This window comes from Tympanuchus pallidicinctus, unplaced genomic scaffold (genome assembly GCF_026119805.1).
Source record: "Tympanuchus pallidicinctus isolate F22 unplaced genomic scaffold, pur_lepc_1.0 scaffold12, whole genome shotgun sequence".
Classification (NCBI taxonomy): domain Eukaryota; kingdom Metazoa; phylum Chordata; class Aves; order Galliformes; family Phasianidae; genus Tympanuchus; species Tympanuchus pallidicinctus.
In genome coordinates this window covers 1211604-1227811 of record NW_026294637.1, presented here as the reverse complement: position 1 = coordinate 1227811, position 16208 = coordinate 1211604, and the positions used below count along the sequence as shown (strand labels likewise).

At 52.4% G+C, this 16208-nt stretch overlaps 2 protein-coding genes across 2 annotated transcripts in view; one reads left to right on the top strand and one right to left on the bottom strand.

The window, feature by feature from the left end:
- Positions 1 to 583: 583 nt before the first annotated feature.
- FEM1B (fem-1 homolog B) lies at positions 584 to 7466 on the top strand. The gene is made up of 2 exons (XM_052671870.1): positions 584 to 1042; positions 4380 to 7466. Exons 1-2 carry the CDS (start codon positions 795 to 797, stop codon positions 6013 to 6015), a joined length of 1884 nt encoding a protein of 627 aa, XP_052527830.1. The 5' UTR covers positions 584 to 794; the 3' UTR covers positions 6016 to 7466.
- A 2445-nt stretch (positions 7467 to 9911) lies between these two features.
- Positions 9912 to 16208, bottom strand: part of ITGA11 (integrin subunit alpha 11) — a 32140-nt gene continuing 25843 nt past the window's right edge. Inside the window, exons 18-30 of the mRNA XM_052671837.1 lie at positions 15963 to 16073; positions 15271 to 15356; positions 14499 to 14706; positions 13750 to 13848; positions 12830 to 12906; positions 12346 to 12435; positions 11716 to 11806; positions 11521 to 11634; positions 11192 to 11278; positions 10954 to 11064; positions 10754 to 10849; positions 10385 to 10498; positions 9912 to 10092 (exon numbers count right to left, since the gene is read on the bottom strand). Coding sequence (XP_052527797.1) covers positions 10018 to 10092; positions 10385 to 10498; positions 10754 to 10849; positions 10954 to 11064; positions 11192 to 11278; positions 11521 to 11634; positions 11716 to 11806; positions 12346 to 12435; positions 12830 to 12906; positions 13750 to 13848; positions 14499 to 14706; positions 15271 to 15356; positions 15963 to 16073 — 1359 coding nt within the window. The 3' untranslated portion in view covers positions 9912 to 10017. The remainder of the gene's footprint in view (positions 10093 to 10384; positions 10499 to 10753; positions 10850 to 10953; positions 11065 to 11191; positions 11279 to 11520; positions 11635 to 11715; positions 11807 to 12345; positions 12436 to 12829; positions 12907 to 13749; positions 13849 to 14498; positions 14707 to 15270; positions 15357 to 15962; positions 16074 to 16208) is intronic.

Sequence of the window (16208 nt, the reverse complement as noted above, 5' to 3'; positions counted from 1 at the left end):
CCGTCTGTCACTGTGCTCACGGTGCCCTCGCTCGTGCCAATGGGACCCCAGGCCGCAGGGGGAGCTCAGGGGATTTCGAGGCGTCTTGCTGAGGGCACGGGGGGGGGCGGCTCAGTGGGACGACACACTTGTGTGCACCCTGTTGGGGATGGACTTGTAAAGCTGCTGGCAACTTTAAGCCACGCGTGACTTCAACCCAAACACAGCACCAAGGGGCCAACCCCAAGGCCGGGTTGCCCTCGCTGAGCGGGCTGAGGGAGGCCCCGCGACGGGCAGCGGCGCTGGGGTCAAGGGGAACGATGGAGTCCGCAACGCGGAACGTCTGTGCGCGGCTCCCTGTTTCCGGGTGGACAACGAGGGAGATCGCGCGGCGCTCACTTCCGGTTTCACTTCCGGAATCGGGGGCGGAGCGGCCGCGAGAGCCCCGTGCCCGGCGCGCTCTCCGTTGGGCCCTTCCGGCGACCCGTAGCGGCGGTCCGCTCCCCCGGCGCCCCCTCCCAGCCCACCCCGCGCCGCCTCGGGCTGCGGGTTCGCGTCCTGGCCGGGGGCGGCGGCGCCGGGATGGGTCGTGGGTGAGGAGGAGGAGGAGGAGGAGGTGGGCGCTGGGGCTGCCCCGCCTCGCCGCCGGGCCCGGGGGGCGGCTGGCCCCGAGAGGGTCGCATGTGCCCCCCGCCGGGCCCCGAGGCAGGACGGAGCGGGAGGCGGAGGGAGAAGCGGCCCCGGCGGCCGCGGGCAGGCCCGAGCAGGGCCGGCCGGGCCGGCGGGGCCGCAGCCGAGAGGAAGAGGAGGCGGCGATGGAGGGGCTGGCGGGGTACGTGTACAAAGCGGCGAGCGAGGGACGAGTGCTGACCTTGGCCGCGCTGCTTCTCAACCGCTCCGAGAGCGACATCAAGTACCTGCTGGGATACGTCAGCCAGCACGGCGGGCAGCGCTCCACCCCGCTCATCATCGCCGCCCGCAACGGCCACACCAAGGTGGTCCGCCTGCTCCTCGAGCACTACCGCGTGCAGACCCAGCAGACCGGCACCGTGCGCTTTGATGGGTACGTAGGGCCGGCCGCCCGATGCCCGGGGCCTGGTATTGGGCATGGGGTTGGTGTTTGTATGGGGCCTGAGCTGCTGCTGGTCGCGGTGTATCTGAGCCCTGCCTTGGGCCCGGTGGTGGTTTGGCCGGGGCCTTGTTATGGTGTGTGCATGGCCTGTCCTGGCTTTGTCATAAGGTGTCTTGTGGTTCTCTTGGAGTATTTTCGGGCCACAAAAGTGACCCAGGGGATGGGACGCCTCCCCTAAGAGAGAGCTGGGGCTGCTCAATTTGGGGAGAAGAAGGCTCTGGGGGGAGCTGAAAGAGGCCTTTCAGCATCTGAGAAGGAAGGATGCAGACTCTTCAGTGTGGTCTCTGTGATAGGATAAGGGAAATGGTCTCAAACTAGGAGAGAAGAGATTTTGGCTGGGTGTAAGCAAGAAAATTTGTTACGATAAGACTAGAGAGGCACTGGCAGAGGCTGCCCTGAGAGGCGGTGGATGTCCCCTCCTTAGAGACACCCGAGGTCAGGCTGGAGGGGCTCTGGGCACTGATAGAGCTTAGGGTGTCTCTGCTCATTGCAGAGGAGTAGCAGCAGATGGCCTTCAAAGATTCCTTCCAACTCAGATAGTTCTATGATTCTGTGTTGATAGTCTGTCCTAGACGTGTTACGTTGTGCCCAGGGCCAGCACCAGGCTGTGGCTGCCTGCTTGGCATTGCTCAGCTGGTGGCTGGGCTGTTGGGGTGGGTATGGCACTGCTGTCCCAGCCACCTGATGCGCCTTCACCACTTCAAGCTGAGATTGCAGGCAGGGTTTTATTAGCCTGGTGGGCAGGTGACCCCATATGCATTCTGCACCAAAGCAGCTTTTCTGTGACATCAAGCATTCTGTGACAGGCTGCAAGTAGGATGAGAGTGGGGTGGTGCCACCTGCTTGTTCCAGGTGAGGCTTTTTCCATTCCAGCTCCGATAAGAAGCAGCTTCCTCACAGCTGGCACAGGGTAGTAGGGAGGAAAATGCGATGGTTTAGGACGGGCTGTGCTGAGGAACAAGGGCATTGCCCAGGAGCTGGGGTTCATGGTGCTGTGTGGCAGCAGGATGAATGCTTGTGGTTTGCTCCTCGTCTGGGGGGCGTGGCTGGCTGCAGAAAGCCTATTTCTAAATAGATTTTAGACTCTTAACAGCAGTGTTCTCTTCACAGCAAATGAGCAGCACATCCGTTCTGTTGGGTGTTGAAGTGGTTCTGCCTGTCCTCGTGTTCAACCTGCAGGCCATTGTGCTCCCACGTTCCTTTGCTTTGTTGTCACAAGCTTCATTACCTCTCTTGTTTTTAAAGTCTTTCCCAACTCTTGTCAAATAGTTGCCCATATGTCATTCTTAAAGCCAAGAATCGTGAAGGACCTTTTACCCTTTGAACAGCTCCAGGTTAAGCAGGTAGCTGGCTGTGTGCTGGCACAGAAAGGAGAGCTCTCATCAGATACTGAGAGGGATCGTCACCGTCCCCCTGTATCTCTCATCTGGCTCCTGCCTGATGAGCTGCAGAGATGTCTGTGCAGCTCCACCTAACCCAGGGGAAGGCTGACTTGCTTCTTGAATGCTGAATGAAGGGGGAGGAACTGGCTTCCCTGTGTGTGTGCTTTTTTATTCCTCTTTCAGCCCTCTTTTCACAAGTAAAAACTGGTTGAGAATACCTGCTGGCGTGAGTGTCTGTCCTTATTTTAGATAAAAGAAAGGCCTGTGTTGACAGAAAGTGATAGAAGGGCTGTTGTTTCCCTTGTGCTGCTGGATTTTCTCTCGTGCTGTGCATTGATGGGATGCTGATCTGCCTGCCAGAGCCTCTGCCTGATGCAGATTAAAGGAGGTGTTGTTTGACTTACAATGGGCACAGTGTGCCATCACCTCTCCCCTGGCCTCAGTAGGAGTCGCAGCCTGGTGAGAAGAAAGGCAGCATGTGATCCCAGATCATGCCTGGCATTATTTTCATTTTTGTGATAAGGTGGCCCAGAAACCCCCCTTGTTTGGGCTCCAAGCTTTTGACTCATAAATATGGGCCTGTAGTGCATTAGTAAATTACCTTGTGTTCACTCACAGGGCCTACATCCTGATTTACTTCTGTTCTAATAGAAAAGTACTTTGATGTGGTTATGTATGTGCAAAATAAGGAACTTCTTACTGGGAACAAAGGTAGCCACATCTGTTATATAGACATCTCTGCGTGCCAGGGCTCTTAAGTGGCCTCTGAAGTGTTGTCTGGAGATGCTGGATTTACAAACAGGCAACCAGCTGCTTCTGCAGAGCTTTGTAGAATGATGAAAATTGCTGCTGAAGCTGAAAGTGAGCCGGTGTCTCCTGATATTTTAATTCTGAAAAACGTGACTGCGTGGACGTATGGAAATAATCAGATATTTCTCCCTGCTCTGTGATCCGGGCTGTGCCTCCAATGTCTGTTGCCTGCAGGGCGAACTGTGCTTAAGTGCTGCTGCAGAGATCGAGGGGAATGGAAAGGACATCAGCCCTTGTGTTTGTAGTCGCAGAAGGTGCTGAAGATTTGGGGATGAAAATGGCTTAAGGAGCGGTGAGGCTTTGCTGGAGTTAACTGTCCCCACGTTTACGAGTGCCAGCAAGCTGTCTGCAGGGCTGTAATGCAAAGCAGAGCTCTGAAGCACTCCGGCTTAGAATAGCTTCCTCTTTAAACTTTATTATATTCCTCAAAGTCTGGTTTTTTTTGTGTTTTTTTTTTTAAATCTGATTGCTGGTCTGCTGTGCGTTGTGGTGTCAAGGAATGGGCACAGCAGAAGGGGTGACAGAGAGCACCCCTGTTCTCTGTCAGGGGCAGGGAACAAGTGAAGTGCTATGAATTTCTTCAGGCAGCCTTGCTGCCAAATGTATGCTGTAGTTACACTGTCAGTCGTGCCTGAATTCAGAGTTTTGTTGTTGTTTTTGGTCAATATGTAAACTTAAAGATAAAACTTTATCTGTTTCTTCAATGAGTTTCTGGCACGAGGGATGAAAGGAGTGGGAATTCCTGCTGCTGTTCTTCTGGAGACCTCCGCAGGCCGGGGCTGCAGCTTGCAGGTAGGATCTTCAAAGCAGCCCAGGAAGCGCTGCTGCAGAACGTGGCTCCACCCTTGGCTGCTTTGAAGTTTCCACTTCCAGCTCTTCTTCCTGCAGGAGGTCTCCTCCATAGGTCTCTTGTTCTCTTCCTTTGGCTATCCCACTGAGTCTCTTCACCTTTAGAAACAGGGTGGCTATAAAGTGGTGAGGCGCGTGGTTTTTTTTTCTCCTCAGCTGTCTTTAAAAGATGCATTTGAAAGAGCAGCCAAACGTTTAACTGCTTGTTGCTTGCTTTCTCTTTCCAGCTTTGTCATCGATGGGGCCACAGCCCTGTGGTGCGCGGCAGGAGCGGGGCACTTTGAGGTTGTCAAGTTGCTGGTCAGTCACGGAGCCAATGTGAATCACACTACGGTGACCAACTCGACTCCCCTGAGGGCCGCCTGTTTCGACGGCAGGTTGGACATCGTCAAGTACCTGGTGGAAAACAATGCCAACATCAGCATCGCCAACAAGTACGACAACACCTGCCTTATGATCGCAGCCTACAAGGGCCACACGGACGTGGTGAGGTATCTCCTCGAGCAGCATGCAGACCCCAATGCCAAAGCCCACTGCGGGGCCACGGCGCTGCACTTTGCGGCTGAGGCTGGCCACTTGGAGATAGTGAGGGAGTTGGTGAAGTGGAAGGCGGCGATGATGGTCAACGGCCACGGGATGACTCCTCTGAAAGTAGCAGCTGAGAGCTGCAAGGCAGACGTGGTGGAGCTGCTGCTGGCCCACGCCGGCTGCAACAGGAGAAGTCGGATCGAGGCGCTGGAGCTGCTGGGCGCCTCGTTTGCCAACGACAGGGAGAACTACGACATCATGAAGACTTACCACTACCTGTACTTAGCGATGCTGGAGAGGTACAGAGACAGCGAGAATATCATCGAGAAGGAAGTTCTTCCGCCGATCGAAGCGTACGGGAACAGGACGGAATGCAGAACTCCTCAGGAATTAGAGTCCATCAGGCAGGACAGAGATGCCCTCCACATGGAAGGCCTCATTGTGCGTGAAAGAATTCTGGGCTCGGACAACATCGATGTCTCTCACCCCATTATTTACCGTGGGGCTGTTTATGCGGATAGCATGGAGTTCGAGCAGTGTATCAAGCTGTGGCTCCATGCCTTGCACCTGAGGCAAAAAGGCAACAGGAATACTCACAGGGACCTGCTGAGGTTTGCCCAGGTCTTTTCTCAGATGATACACTTAAACGAGCCGGTTAAAGCCAAGGACATCGAGAGTGTTCTGAGGTGCAACGTCTTGGAAATAGAACAAGGCATGTCCCGCATCAAAACCACCCAGGACGCTGACATCCACACAGCCATGGACAACTACGAATGCAATATTTTTACCTTCCTCTACTTGGTCTGCATCTCCACTAAGACCCAGTGCAGCGAAGAGGATCAGTCGCGCATCAACAAGCAGATCTACAACCTGATTCATCTCGACCCCAGGACGCGGGATGGCTCCAGCCTGCTGCATCACGCCGTCAATTCCAGCACTCCCGTGGACGACTTCCACACCAATGATGTCTGCAGCTTCCCGAATGCTCTGGTCACGAAGCTGCTGCTGGACTGCGGTGCTGATGTGAACGCTGTGGACAACGAGGGGAACAGTCCTCTCCACCTCATTGTCCAATACCACAGGCCCATCAGTGACTTCTTGACGTTGCATTCCATCATCATTAGCCTGGTGGAGGCCGGAGCCCACACAGACATGACAAATAAGCAGAAGAAAACTCCTCTGGATAAAAGTACCACGGGGGTGTCTGAAATACTCCTTAAAACTCAAATGAAGCTGAGTCTCAAGTGCCTGGCTGCCCGTGCGGTGCGGATCTATAACATCAGCTATCAGAACCAGATCCCCAGAACTCTGGAGGAGTTTGTCAAGTTTCACTAGGCTACACAAAACCTTTTGTGGTGGTGCTATCCCACGATGACATCGATTGCAGGCGACAGAACATGTGTGTATACATGGAGTTGTGTTTCTCTCTCGTTTTGGTTCCTTTGGATTCGGTCTGCAGCCTCTGTTCTCATGTGGATCCTGGGGGGGATAAAAGCCACGTGATTTTCCCATAGTCACACCTGGTGTTTGAGATTTTGGTCATTGCTTTTAATTAGAAAAATAATCATAATGTTTTCTCCCTTGTTTTCAGGGACAAAAGAAAAAGATTCCCCATGTAAGTGGTGCAGAATATTTTGTTCCAAATCTATCTCTCTGCTGGTGATGGCAGTTGAATGCTCTGAGTGGTTCCATACAGAGGCACCCCAGTGCCCCACTCACGCTGCTCCCAAGGTTTTAAAGTGTCTCCAAGTGAGGTAGGGGATGGAATTCCCTGGTCGTTACGTGGTTAATGTCTCAGTACACAGAGCAGCCCATTGCTCTTATACCTCACAGTCTTACAATGCCTTTCAGTTCATGCTGAAGATGTTGGTAACATCTTAAAAGCTTTTAATTTTCTTTTTAATGACTTTCTGAACAGCAGTTATCAACAGCTACAGAAGTAAGGGATGCTCTGTTAGGAAATACAGGTTCAAATTCAGATGTGGTCTGTTCCTCTCGTTAACAGTTGAAGTACCAAGCTCTTCATTGGCAATACTCTGGTAAGTGTTGAGTAGCTTCTGGAGAACGAACTGGCACGTTGGTCAAAGTGAACCAGCAGCATGGTTTCCTTTTATGCAGCTAAAAGTCCCTCACATGTAAAGGCCCTGCATGGGTACCTGGGGAATGGACAGGGTATCTGTGTCTGTGTGTGTCCCAGCATTTCAAACTGCTTTTCACTTGTTTTTGGACGCTCAACACGCACCTTCCTCGGACTCAAAGTGTGTGGAGCTGCACTCTCAGATTCCAAATGCTGTATCTTCCTAACGGGGTCGTCGTCGCCAAAGAGAGTCTTCCTTCAGAGCGTGATTCTGCTTGAAACTGCTTCCTCCAACAAGCCAGGAGTCTGTGCCTCCCCCAGTTGGACTTTGTGAGAATTTTTTCATCATTTTTACTCCTTTCATTATGGAAATCTCTCTTAAAACTGATTTTTACGATGAACTCTCCTATCATAAGGTCTTCTATGGTAAGCAGCTGATTGTACAGTGGAACTGTTGCCTCAGACGGAGCTCGTCCTGGCTGGGAGCTGCAGATGCTGTGGCAGTACTGCGTCGCTGGTCTCACCGCCCCCTGGGAACTCTGCCATTTTAAAAGCAGCTTTTTAACCCTCAGATGATGAAAGAATGTTCTGTAGGTTTTTTTTTTGTTTTGTTTTGTTTTTTTTTAAACAATGATCCGGGTAGAACTCCAAGGCGAGATTATGGCACACGTTTCTATTTGTATGACAAATAAATAAACACTGAATGTGGGGTTGGTCTGCAGGGTGGTGGTTTTTTTTGTGCAGCACCAGGAAGAAGAGCAGGGCTTAAGGTGGGTGGTACTGCTGGCCTTGGTGGTTGTGTCTCCTCCAAGGGCAAATTTAGAAATACATGGGCTTCTCAAACTGCCATCTTTGCTCTGCTGGAAACTACAGCCAACAGGGCGTGCACACCTTCATCTATGCACAGATAACTGCTCACATCATAGCTACACAGAGCCATGTGTGCACACAGCTGTATAACCACAGCTTTAATGCAGATATGAACATGCAGACGTGTTAATATGTGTATTTGCATACAGATGGACGCAGTATTTAAGGCTGTCACTCACTTCCATACACGTAAGACATATATTTACACACAGTTGATGTGTCGTGTGTAATGGTATGTGTGTGTATGCACACACCATGCACATGTGTGCACAGGCATGTGGATGCACATGTATACAAACATACACTGGTGTCCAAATCTGTGTGCACAGATGTATGGCATAATGCATGATCATACTTACACAGCACATGCTTACAGTGTGTTGTGTTAACATCCATCATGAAGGTGTACCTATAGCTATGGATGCACACAGCTTCTGCTCTGGGAAGTTTTGGTCACAGGGAGTCTGTGCTTGGTAGGGAGGATCATGATATGGGGGACCATGTCTATCCCACAGCTCTGTGTGTGTGCATGTATACACATTTTAGGTGTGTGTGTATACACACATTATGTGTACACATATACATATATACATAAATGCATAAAATATATATAATGTGCTTATATACAAATATACATATGTGTGTACACATAAATATGGTCCATATGTATACATAATGCATTATAGGTATTGAGTGGACATACAGATATAAATATATGCTTATGTATATGTGTATACCTAAGTATATAGTGTGTGTGTATGTGTATGTATGGAGGTATATGTATGCACATATATGTATATCTATTTTTACATATCTATGTAAATAGATACATAAATGCTGTATGTAGATTATACATACATACATACATATATATGACAGAGAAATGCATGTACACATGTACACTCCCTTGATAATGCACAGTCTCTGCTATGAGCAGCATTTCCCAGAGCTGGAGGAGGCTTTTCTGTATGCATTTTGTGTATATAGGCATCTGTGGGTGTCTTTAGATGGGGGTGTGTTTGTGTATATATGTGTGTGTGTGTGTATACACATACATATAGGGAGTGTTTATCTATATGGGGTCTGTGTGTGTGTTTATGTACATATGGGGTGTGTATAGAGTATATAAATGGTGTGTGTATGTGTGTATATATATATATGGAGGCATACATATTTATAGGCTGTGTATATATAGATGTGTGTGCATATATAGCTGCCTATGGGCTGTGTGTACACTCATATATGTGTGGTGTTTGTGTGTGTGTATACGTGTGTGTAGTTTGAGTGAACAGGTGTGTTTCTGTAAGTGTATGTGCATGCCTGTATACGTTCATATAAGCATACAGACGTCGGTGTATGGAAATTTATGTGTATCTATATGTTCTTCCCCACCTCTGCAGGCACTGCCTGGTGTGAGCAGTGGTTCCCATGCTTGACACAGCTCCAGTGCTGTGCAGAGCCCTGGGCCTGGGAGGAAATCCATGGGGAGAAGCAGCTCCCACCTCCCCCCACTGGCACAGAACAGGAGAGGAGGCCTTCAGTTTTCACATACCGTATTTTTAATCCTTTAAAACAAAACAAAACACAAAACGAACAAACAAAAAACAAACAAACAAAAAAACAATTAAAAAAAAAAAACAAACCAAAAACCACCCCAAAAACTTCTTTACCAACCGCCGTTACACGTTGGGCGGACGTAGCTTCCTTCCCCTCCGTTACCATTAACATCAGCATAAATAGATTCTGCTACGCCATAAAGGAAGAGCGTTGTCGAACAGCACTGACCCTCTGCTGGGTGCTGAGCACGGCCAGCCACCACTCTGCCCTAAGGTGCTTCGCTCTGCCACTGCTTGTGTTCAGTGCATCAAGGAGAAGGCAACTCCAATCCTCTGCCTGCCCCAGCGCTGCCCTGCGGACGGAGCCAAACTTTGGTCCTTCTGCCCCTTTTTTAGGGGAAAGGATGGGACAGGTTGGGCCCTGGGGTTTGACACAGCTCCGTGATGGAAATTGGAAGGTATACGTATCTGAGAAGTAAGGAATGCGATCGAGGTGGTGCCCACGCAGGTGCTGCAGCCCCACGTTGTGTGCTGGGTCCGCTCCTGCTTGTCCCATCGGTGCTGCTGCAGGGGTGAGCTGTGCCCAAGGCAGGCTGAAGTTCCTCTCGCTGCGCTCCCCTCGGGCCACCAAACGGGGGGGGTGGATGTACGGCTTCTTCTTTGCCACCTATCTTTGTGTTTTCTTTCGGGTTTTGGAGCTGTCGAGGAGATTTCACAACCCCCCCCACGGCAAGCACCCTCGTCCCGATGCACCCCCGGCTCTCCCAGCACCGAGAGGGGTGGTGGGCGCTGCGCCCAGGAGGCAGCGAGAGGCCCCCCAACCCCCCGCCAGCATCACTCCAGCACCGCTGCGCTCCGCTGCTGCTCCTCCGCCTCCCGCCGGCGGCTGCCGCTCTGAAAAAAGCCGAGCTGTAGGGATTAGAGAGAAGAGAAAAACCCCAGCATCACTCGGGCTGGCAGCGTGGGAACGCCTCTCTTTTAAAGGGATGTCGTCAGGCGGTTGAACCCTGGAACGTGAACACAATGGATGTGGGGGAAAAAAAACAGAGAGATGCTGTTGTGACGCCCAATAGAGGCACCCTTGGTGCGAAGTTGCATTTTTTTTCCCCTCAGCAGCCACATGAGAGGTGGGTGCTGTAGGCACAGAGCCACGAGTCCCCCTAGCACGCCTCCCCTCCTCCCCCCGCAGGGCACTGCTCACCTTCCAGAGCACCAGAACCAGGAGTGCCAGCAGCAGGAGCCCCCCCAGCGTGCTGCCCAGGATGATCCAGATGGGGATCTGCCACTCCTCTGGCTTGGAGATTTCGAACGTTATCTGGAAGGCAAAGAGCACAGAGATAGATATGCCAGTTTGGGGTGCAGGAACGAGGAATGGAGGTGATGCTGGGGAATGCTGGAGCCAGTGGGTACCCCATGTGGGTTGTCTGGAGCTGTTGTGTGCCCAGCATGGGTTACTCCAGCCCTTCTGCCAGCCACCACCATGCTTTTCCAGCAAGATCAGAACAACCCCAAAGCCATGGGGTTGCATAGGTTTGTCCCACCCTGACGTGTTTCCCAGCCCAGGGCTCACCTGGCGGCTGGGATCCTCCTCACGGAACACAAAGGGGCTCCCAAAATGTCGCTGGAGGGCAGCATTGGTGGTCAGCTTCAGTGACTTGAACTTCAGCTGCACAAAGAGAGGCTGGAGCTGAGCACCGGCCATGGGGCTGGAGAGCTGCGCCCCAGGGGGTGTCCCCTGCAGCCCCAGGGCTTTGCCTTTAGAGGACTTACTGCTTTCAGTGATTTCATCCACAGATTGCCACGCAGGTGGAGGTTCATCTCCTCATTGGGGGCCAATTTCACATTGCAGTCGATGGAAATGATGTCGGAGTTGCTGTGGTTCTGCAAAGGGGGAGTTGGTGGATCAGGAGCATCAACCCTGCACGCTCTGTGCCCTAACTGTGTGACTGAGCAGGGACAGCCCCAGGGTTCCCCATGCCAGGGTTCCTCTGCAGGGCTCAGTGCCTACCAGGAGCGGGGTGCGGGTCAGGTCCTCCTCAGTCGGTGTGTGGCGGTAGTCGGTGTTATTCCCCCCGATGTTGCAGGTTGTGTTCTCCTGTGGGAAAAGGAAATGGAGATGGAGATGTGCTGGTGCCACCTCATTGCATCCTGGTGGGAGCTGTGGACCTGACACTGCCCTGTCACTCAGAGCCGTCACTGCTGCACCGTGGCCTGCAGTGGGGACATCAGAGTGACCGTGATGTGATGCATGATGCGGGGCCATACACCATGGGGCGTCTCCATCCTCACCTCCAAACCCAACGCCAAGGTGTTTCACCAGGATGGACCCCTCCCTACCTGGTCCACCAGGAACTCGGTGAGGAGCAGGAGGCGGTTGCCAGCCCTGGTGGCCACGGGGACGGTGAGTTTGATGGTCACCCCCTCCACGGGGAAGAAGCCCAGGTTCTGCAGCTGAAGGGACAAAGGGTAGGGATGAGGGATGGGAGGTGAGCAGGGCGGTGACACAGGGGTGGGATGCAGTCAATTCTTTACCTTGAAGATGCAGTGAAAGGGGGGACCGATGCTGTCGTATCTCTCCAGGGAGCTGTTGGATCTGATCTCATAGTAGTCCAGGCTGGATGTCCTGTGGTGACAGAGGGGGACAGAGGATGCTCACATTAACTGTCAGTAATGAAGTGGATTTATTTTCTCTGCCCCAGAGCCTCTAGTGTTTAAAAAAAAAAAAAAAAAAGTGACTGAAGGTCTAGAAAACCTTCCTGGAATCACAGCAAGCAGTGCCAGAGAATGTGCTGCTTGAGTCCATATTTCATCCTGCAGTCAGGTTAATAAATTATCAGATGTGCCTTCACTCCCTCCTTGCTTTGGACAGAGGACACACTCTGCTGTAGCAGATGCCCAAAGCTTTCCATGCACACTCTTTTGCTTGGAGAGGTGACTGCAAACCACGCAGCTGCCAGCCCAGGTGCAGCTTTACAGCCTCAGCACAGGCTGTGGACACATGCTAGGAACATTATTACCTACAGAAAGCTGTTTTTTTTTTCCCCCTATGAATAATTGCATTTAACACAACACAGCTCCCTCCTTGCTTCTCACTGCTGATTTTCCAAGCACGGCACCAAAGCAGCGATGCAGAGCCCCACTCTGTATCCCCCTGCCTCACACCTGGTGAACAGCAGGTCGGCCTCATACTTCAGCTGGAAGTTGAGGTGGGCAACGTTGTCCTCTTTGGTGCTCTCCTTCTCCTCGCTGTCACTGAAAGAGCAGCAAAGCACAACGTGAGCAGCTCCTGGGTATTTTTGTTGCGGTGTGGGGTGCAGGAGTGCAATGGCAAAGGGTCTACTTCTGCTTTACAGCCAGAGCACAGACAGAAGCAATTCTACTGCAGAGCTGTCATCAGCCTGAGGCCAAAACTGTGAGGTGTTTGGTGGAAGGTTGCACATGGACAGCAGCAGAGCAGCCCCGTGGGCACTGAGCAGGGGAACACACAGCAATGGTGTTTCCATGCAGTTCTTCCCCACCTGGATGCAGCAAACACAGCACTGAGCAAAGCACCGCAGGGCCCCTCCCCACCCACCCCCCCAGCATAGAGCTGCAGGCAGAAGGGGAGTGATGCTGCAGCCAGCAAGGGGGTGCAGCTAGCATTAACCTGTTGGCAACCAGGTAGATCTCCATGCTTTGCAGGAAAACTGACTTGCTGAACTCAAAATCCAGGCGAAAAGCCACCTGTGGGTATTGGGAGAAAGCATTACATGGGAAAAACCTCTTGCACCACTGGGGAGATGCTGCAGGGCACTGCGCAGAGACCCATCTTCCCAGCAGGGAAGGAGGTCGTGCTGGGGACATGCAGGATTTGCTCCCTTCTTCTGATGTGCTGCGTTTTCCTCTCTGAGGCCGGAAAACAAAGCAGCCCCTCAGGAAAGGGCACTGCTGAGGGGAGCAGTGCAGGGCTGCAGTGCACATCTGCAGTATGGGGTCGGCCGGTGGGGCTGGGAGCCAATGGCAACAACATGTGATGTGTGTCACATCTGTGAGCGCCATGGCGATGACCTCAAGCTGTCTGGGACCGCACAGCTGATTATGATATTAAAGCTCCTGCTGCTCGCCGGCCAAATTTCCATCTCCAGCTTTGTCTTTGTCTTGGCAGGACAGGGGCTACCTGATGCCATGCAGATGCGTTCTCAGCCCTTGGAGGTCATGGGGAGCTTCTCCCTGCTCGCTCCCTGCCACAAGCATCCAAAACGCCCTTTTGGGAGCTGTCAAGTTGCCTGGCGTTCTCCTATCACTTCCAGGCTTTGACACGGTGCAGCTTTGGCCAGATTTGGGGGCCGGGAAGGTTTTATGGAGGGCAGCTCAGTGAGGTGCTGCTGTGGGAGCAGGCAGGGAGCTGATTGCTCTTGGTTAATTTGAGGCAGGAAAATGCATGGTGGAAAGTGAAGGTGGGAAAGTTGGCTCCTTGTCTTGGAAATGGAATCGCGATTGTGTTTGTGCTGCAGAGCCCACAGCTGGCTTTGGGGTTGGACATACCTGGCCCCCCGAACCAAAGGTTTCTTGAGGGGATGGCATTACCTTGGCTTTGGCACGGAAAAAGGGGTAGCTCACATTGCAGACCCTCTTGTTGGGGTGCTTCTCTTCGGTCGCACAGTCGATGTTGATGTCTGTGTCATCCTGAAATGGGATGCAGGGCAGTTGTGACACTGGGTTTGGCTGCGGGCACCACCTCATGGCCATGCTCCTCATGAAGTGGGCAAACATCCCTTATGAGAGAGACATTTAACAAATGGGCAAGGAAAAACCTCCCCATGCACCACTGCAGGGGCAGCCCACCCATATGGCTCCTGGAGAGCAGCATTTCCAACAAGCCCCTGTCAGCTTTCCCATCTAAATCCTCTTCCAAAGCTTAACTACAGTGCTGAATGAATGAAACTGATTGTTCTTGGCACTGTGTTCAAGATTTTTCTATGCTTCCCTGTGAAATCTGATCATCAGGAGATGCTGTCCTGCACACTGACCAGATGAGAAGTAATTGTTAATCAGCTCAGCTCAAGGATTGGGTCCCTGCTGCCCAAACACCTCCAGCTCTTTGGGAAGCTCCAAGCCTTCAACAGCCCCCACACCTCTGTCAGCAATCTGCTTATTTCTGAGCTGTGGCAGCCAGGTGCCCACAAACAGAGCAACCTTTTGATAACCTCGCTTGAAATGAAAAACACTGCTGTATTTCCAAAACAAGGAGCTAAAGCAGCAACAAACACTGAAGAGCTAAACATACAGGGCGCAGGGCACCCTTCTCCCAACCACCGGAGCTCAAAGCAGCGCACCTTGGGGACGAGGCTGGCGAACTGCAGGTTCCTGGAGAAGGAGATGTTGAGCACAGTGCTGTAGGCGTTCTCACCGCGGTTCTCCAGCACTGCCTCCACAGCCACCCTCCTGCGGGTGCTCTCAATGATGAAGACTGAAGTGTCGAAGGAGAGGCTGAAGGCAGAGCAGGCGGGCGCTGCACGGCGCAGGGCTCTGCTGCAGAACTCCCTGTAGGGCAGGGGCAGGATGTAAATCCCATGGCATCACTATCTCACATCCCTGGGTGTTGGTTTCTTTTTTTTCTTTGCAGGAGCAAGCGAAGCCCTGCAGCCTTGCTGAGGATCGTGAAGGAACACGTCTGTTCCAACATACAACCTCAAAAGTGATTTGCTCAACAGATGTCACCTCTTTACCACCGTGAGCTCAGCGCAGAACCCACTGCCACCCACGTGAGGAGAGACCCAAGCCCCCCGAGATGACCTTTCAAAGCTCTTTAAGGGATCAGACATAGCATATAATTATTTCTGCTGTGTGAGTCAAGCCTGGCATTTATCCCCCTGTTATTTTCTGATTTGTCTCTGGGGCCCCATCACCATGGCATCAGATAGGAGTTGTTTGGAAGTACACCAATCCATTCCCAGCTGAGAGTAGAGATGCTCGGAGTGGAGCAGGACTGCTCTGTGCTCTGCCAACCCCATGTCACCCATATTGGGAGCATCTAGGTGCTTGGTGTGGGACCTGCACTGCAGCTGGGGTTGGGTTGGTGAGCCAGCCCTGGCATGGCCAACTCACATGGCACTGGGCACATCACTTCGGGCATCCAGGACCAGGTCAGGGACACAGTGCTCATCCTCGTTGCATCCGTTCCAGAAAGGGACCTGGTGGGGACAGCAAGAACAGACCACTGATTGTTTTGCCCTGGAGAGCATCAGGCTGTGCTGACCACAGGAGGGATTGGGGTGGCTGCCCCAGGGTAAGGCAGCATAGGCTTCCTTTGGGGATAAGCCCACTGACCACACTGACCGCTAAATTAGACTTTCAGTTCCAACTGCAGACACCAAAGTCCTCGACAGCCACCAGTCCCACCAAGCTCCAGTACTGCTGGGCAAGACTAACCGTGCCTGGTATGCATGCACCCTCCTGCAGCTAAGCTCCCAGGGGTAACATCTGCTTAAAACCAGGGCTATCATGGATGCACACCCCCACAGTGCAGCATCTCCAGCCAGAACTCCCAAATCCCATGGCAAAATTCCCTAGGAATAAGTAATAGAAACACTGAGCATGTGGCGCTTTGACAGGGTGCCATTGCTGGGTGGATTTTCATAGAATCACAGAAGTATTTGAGTTAGAAGGGACCTTTAGAGGCCATCTAAGGAACAGGGACAAGGAACAGGGACACCTCGCAGCAGACAGCAAGGATTCCTTGCCCACACCATTTCAGCCACCCCACTAAGTGATGCCCTGCGTGAGGATGCTGCCCGTACCGAGACCCGGAGCGAGGTGGGCCAGCCATCATCCAGCACAGGGCCGCTCTCAGGATGCTCCAGCTCGTAGTCAATGGAGAATGTCACTGGTTTCACATAGTCAGCTGTGTCCTGCAGCAGGCAGAAAGCAATGTTGGGGAGACAGCCCACTGCTTGTGGTGGCACGGGTGGTTATTTTATGAAACAAGAATTTGCAATACAGTGTCCTTTGTGCATCATCCTCCCTCTCCAGCAAACCCTCACCTA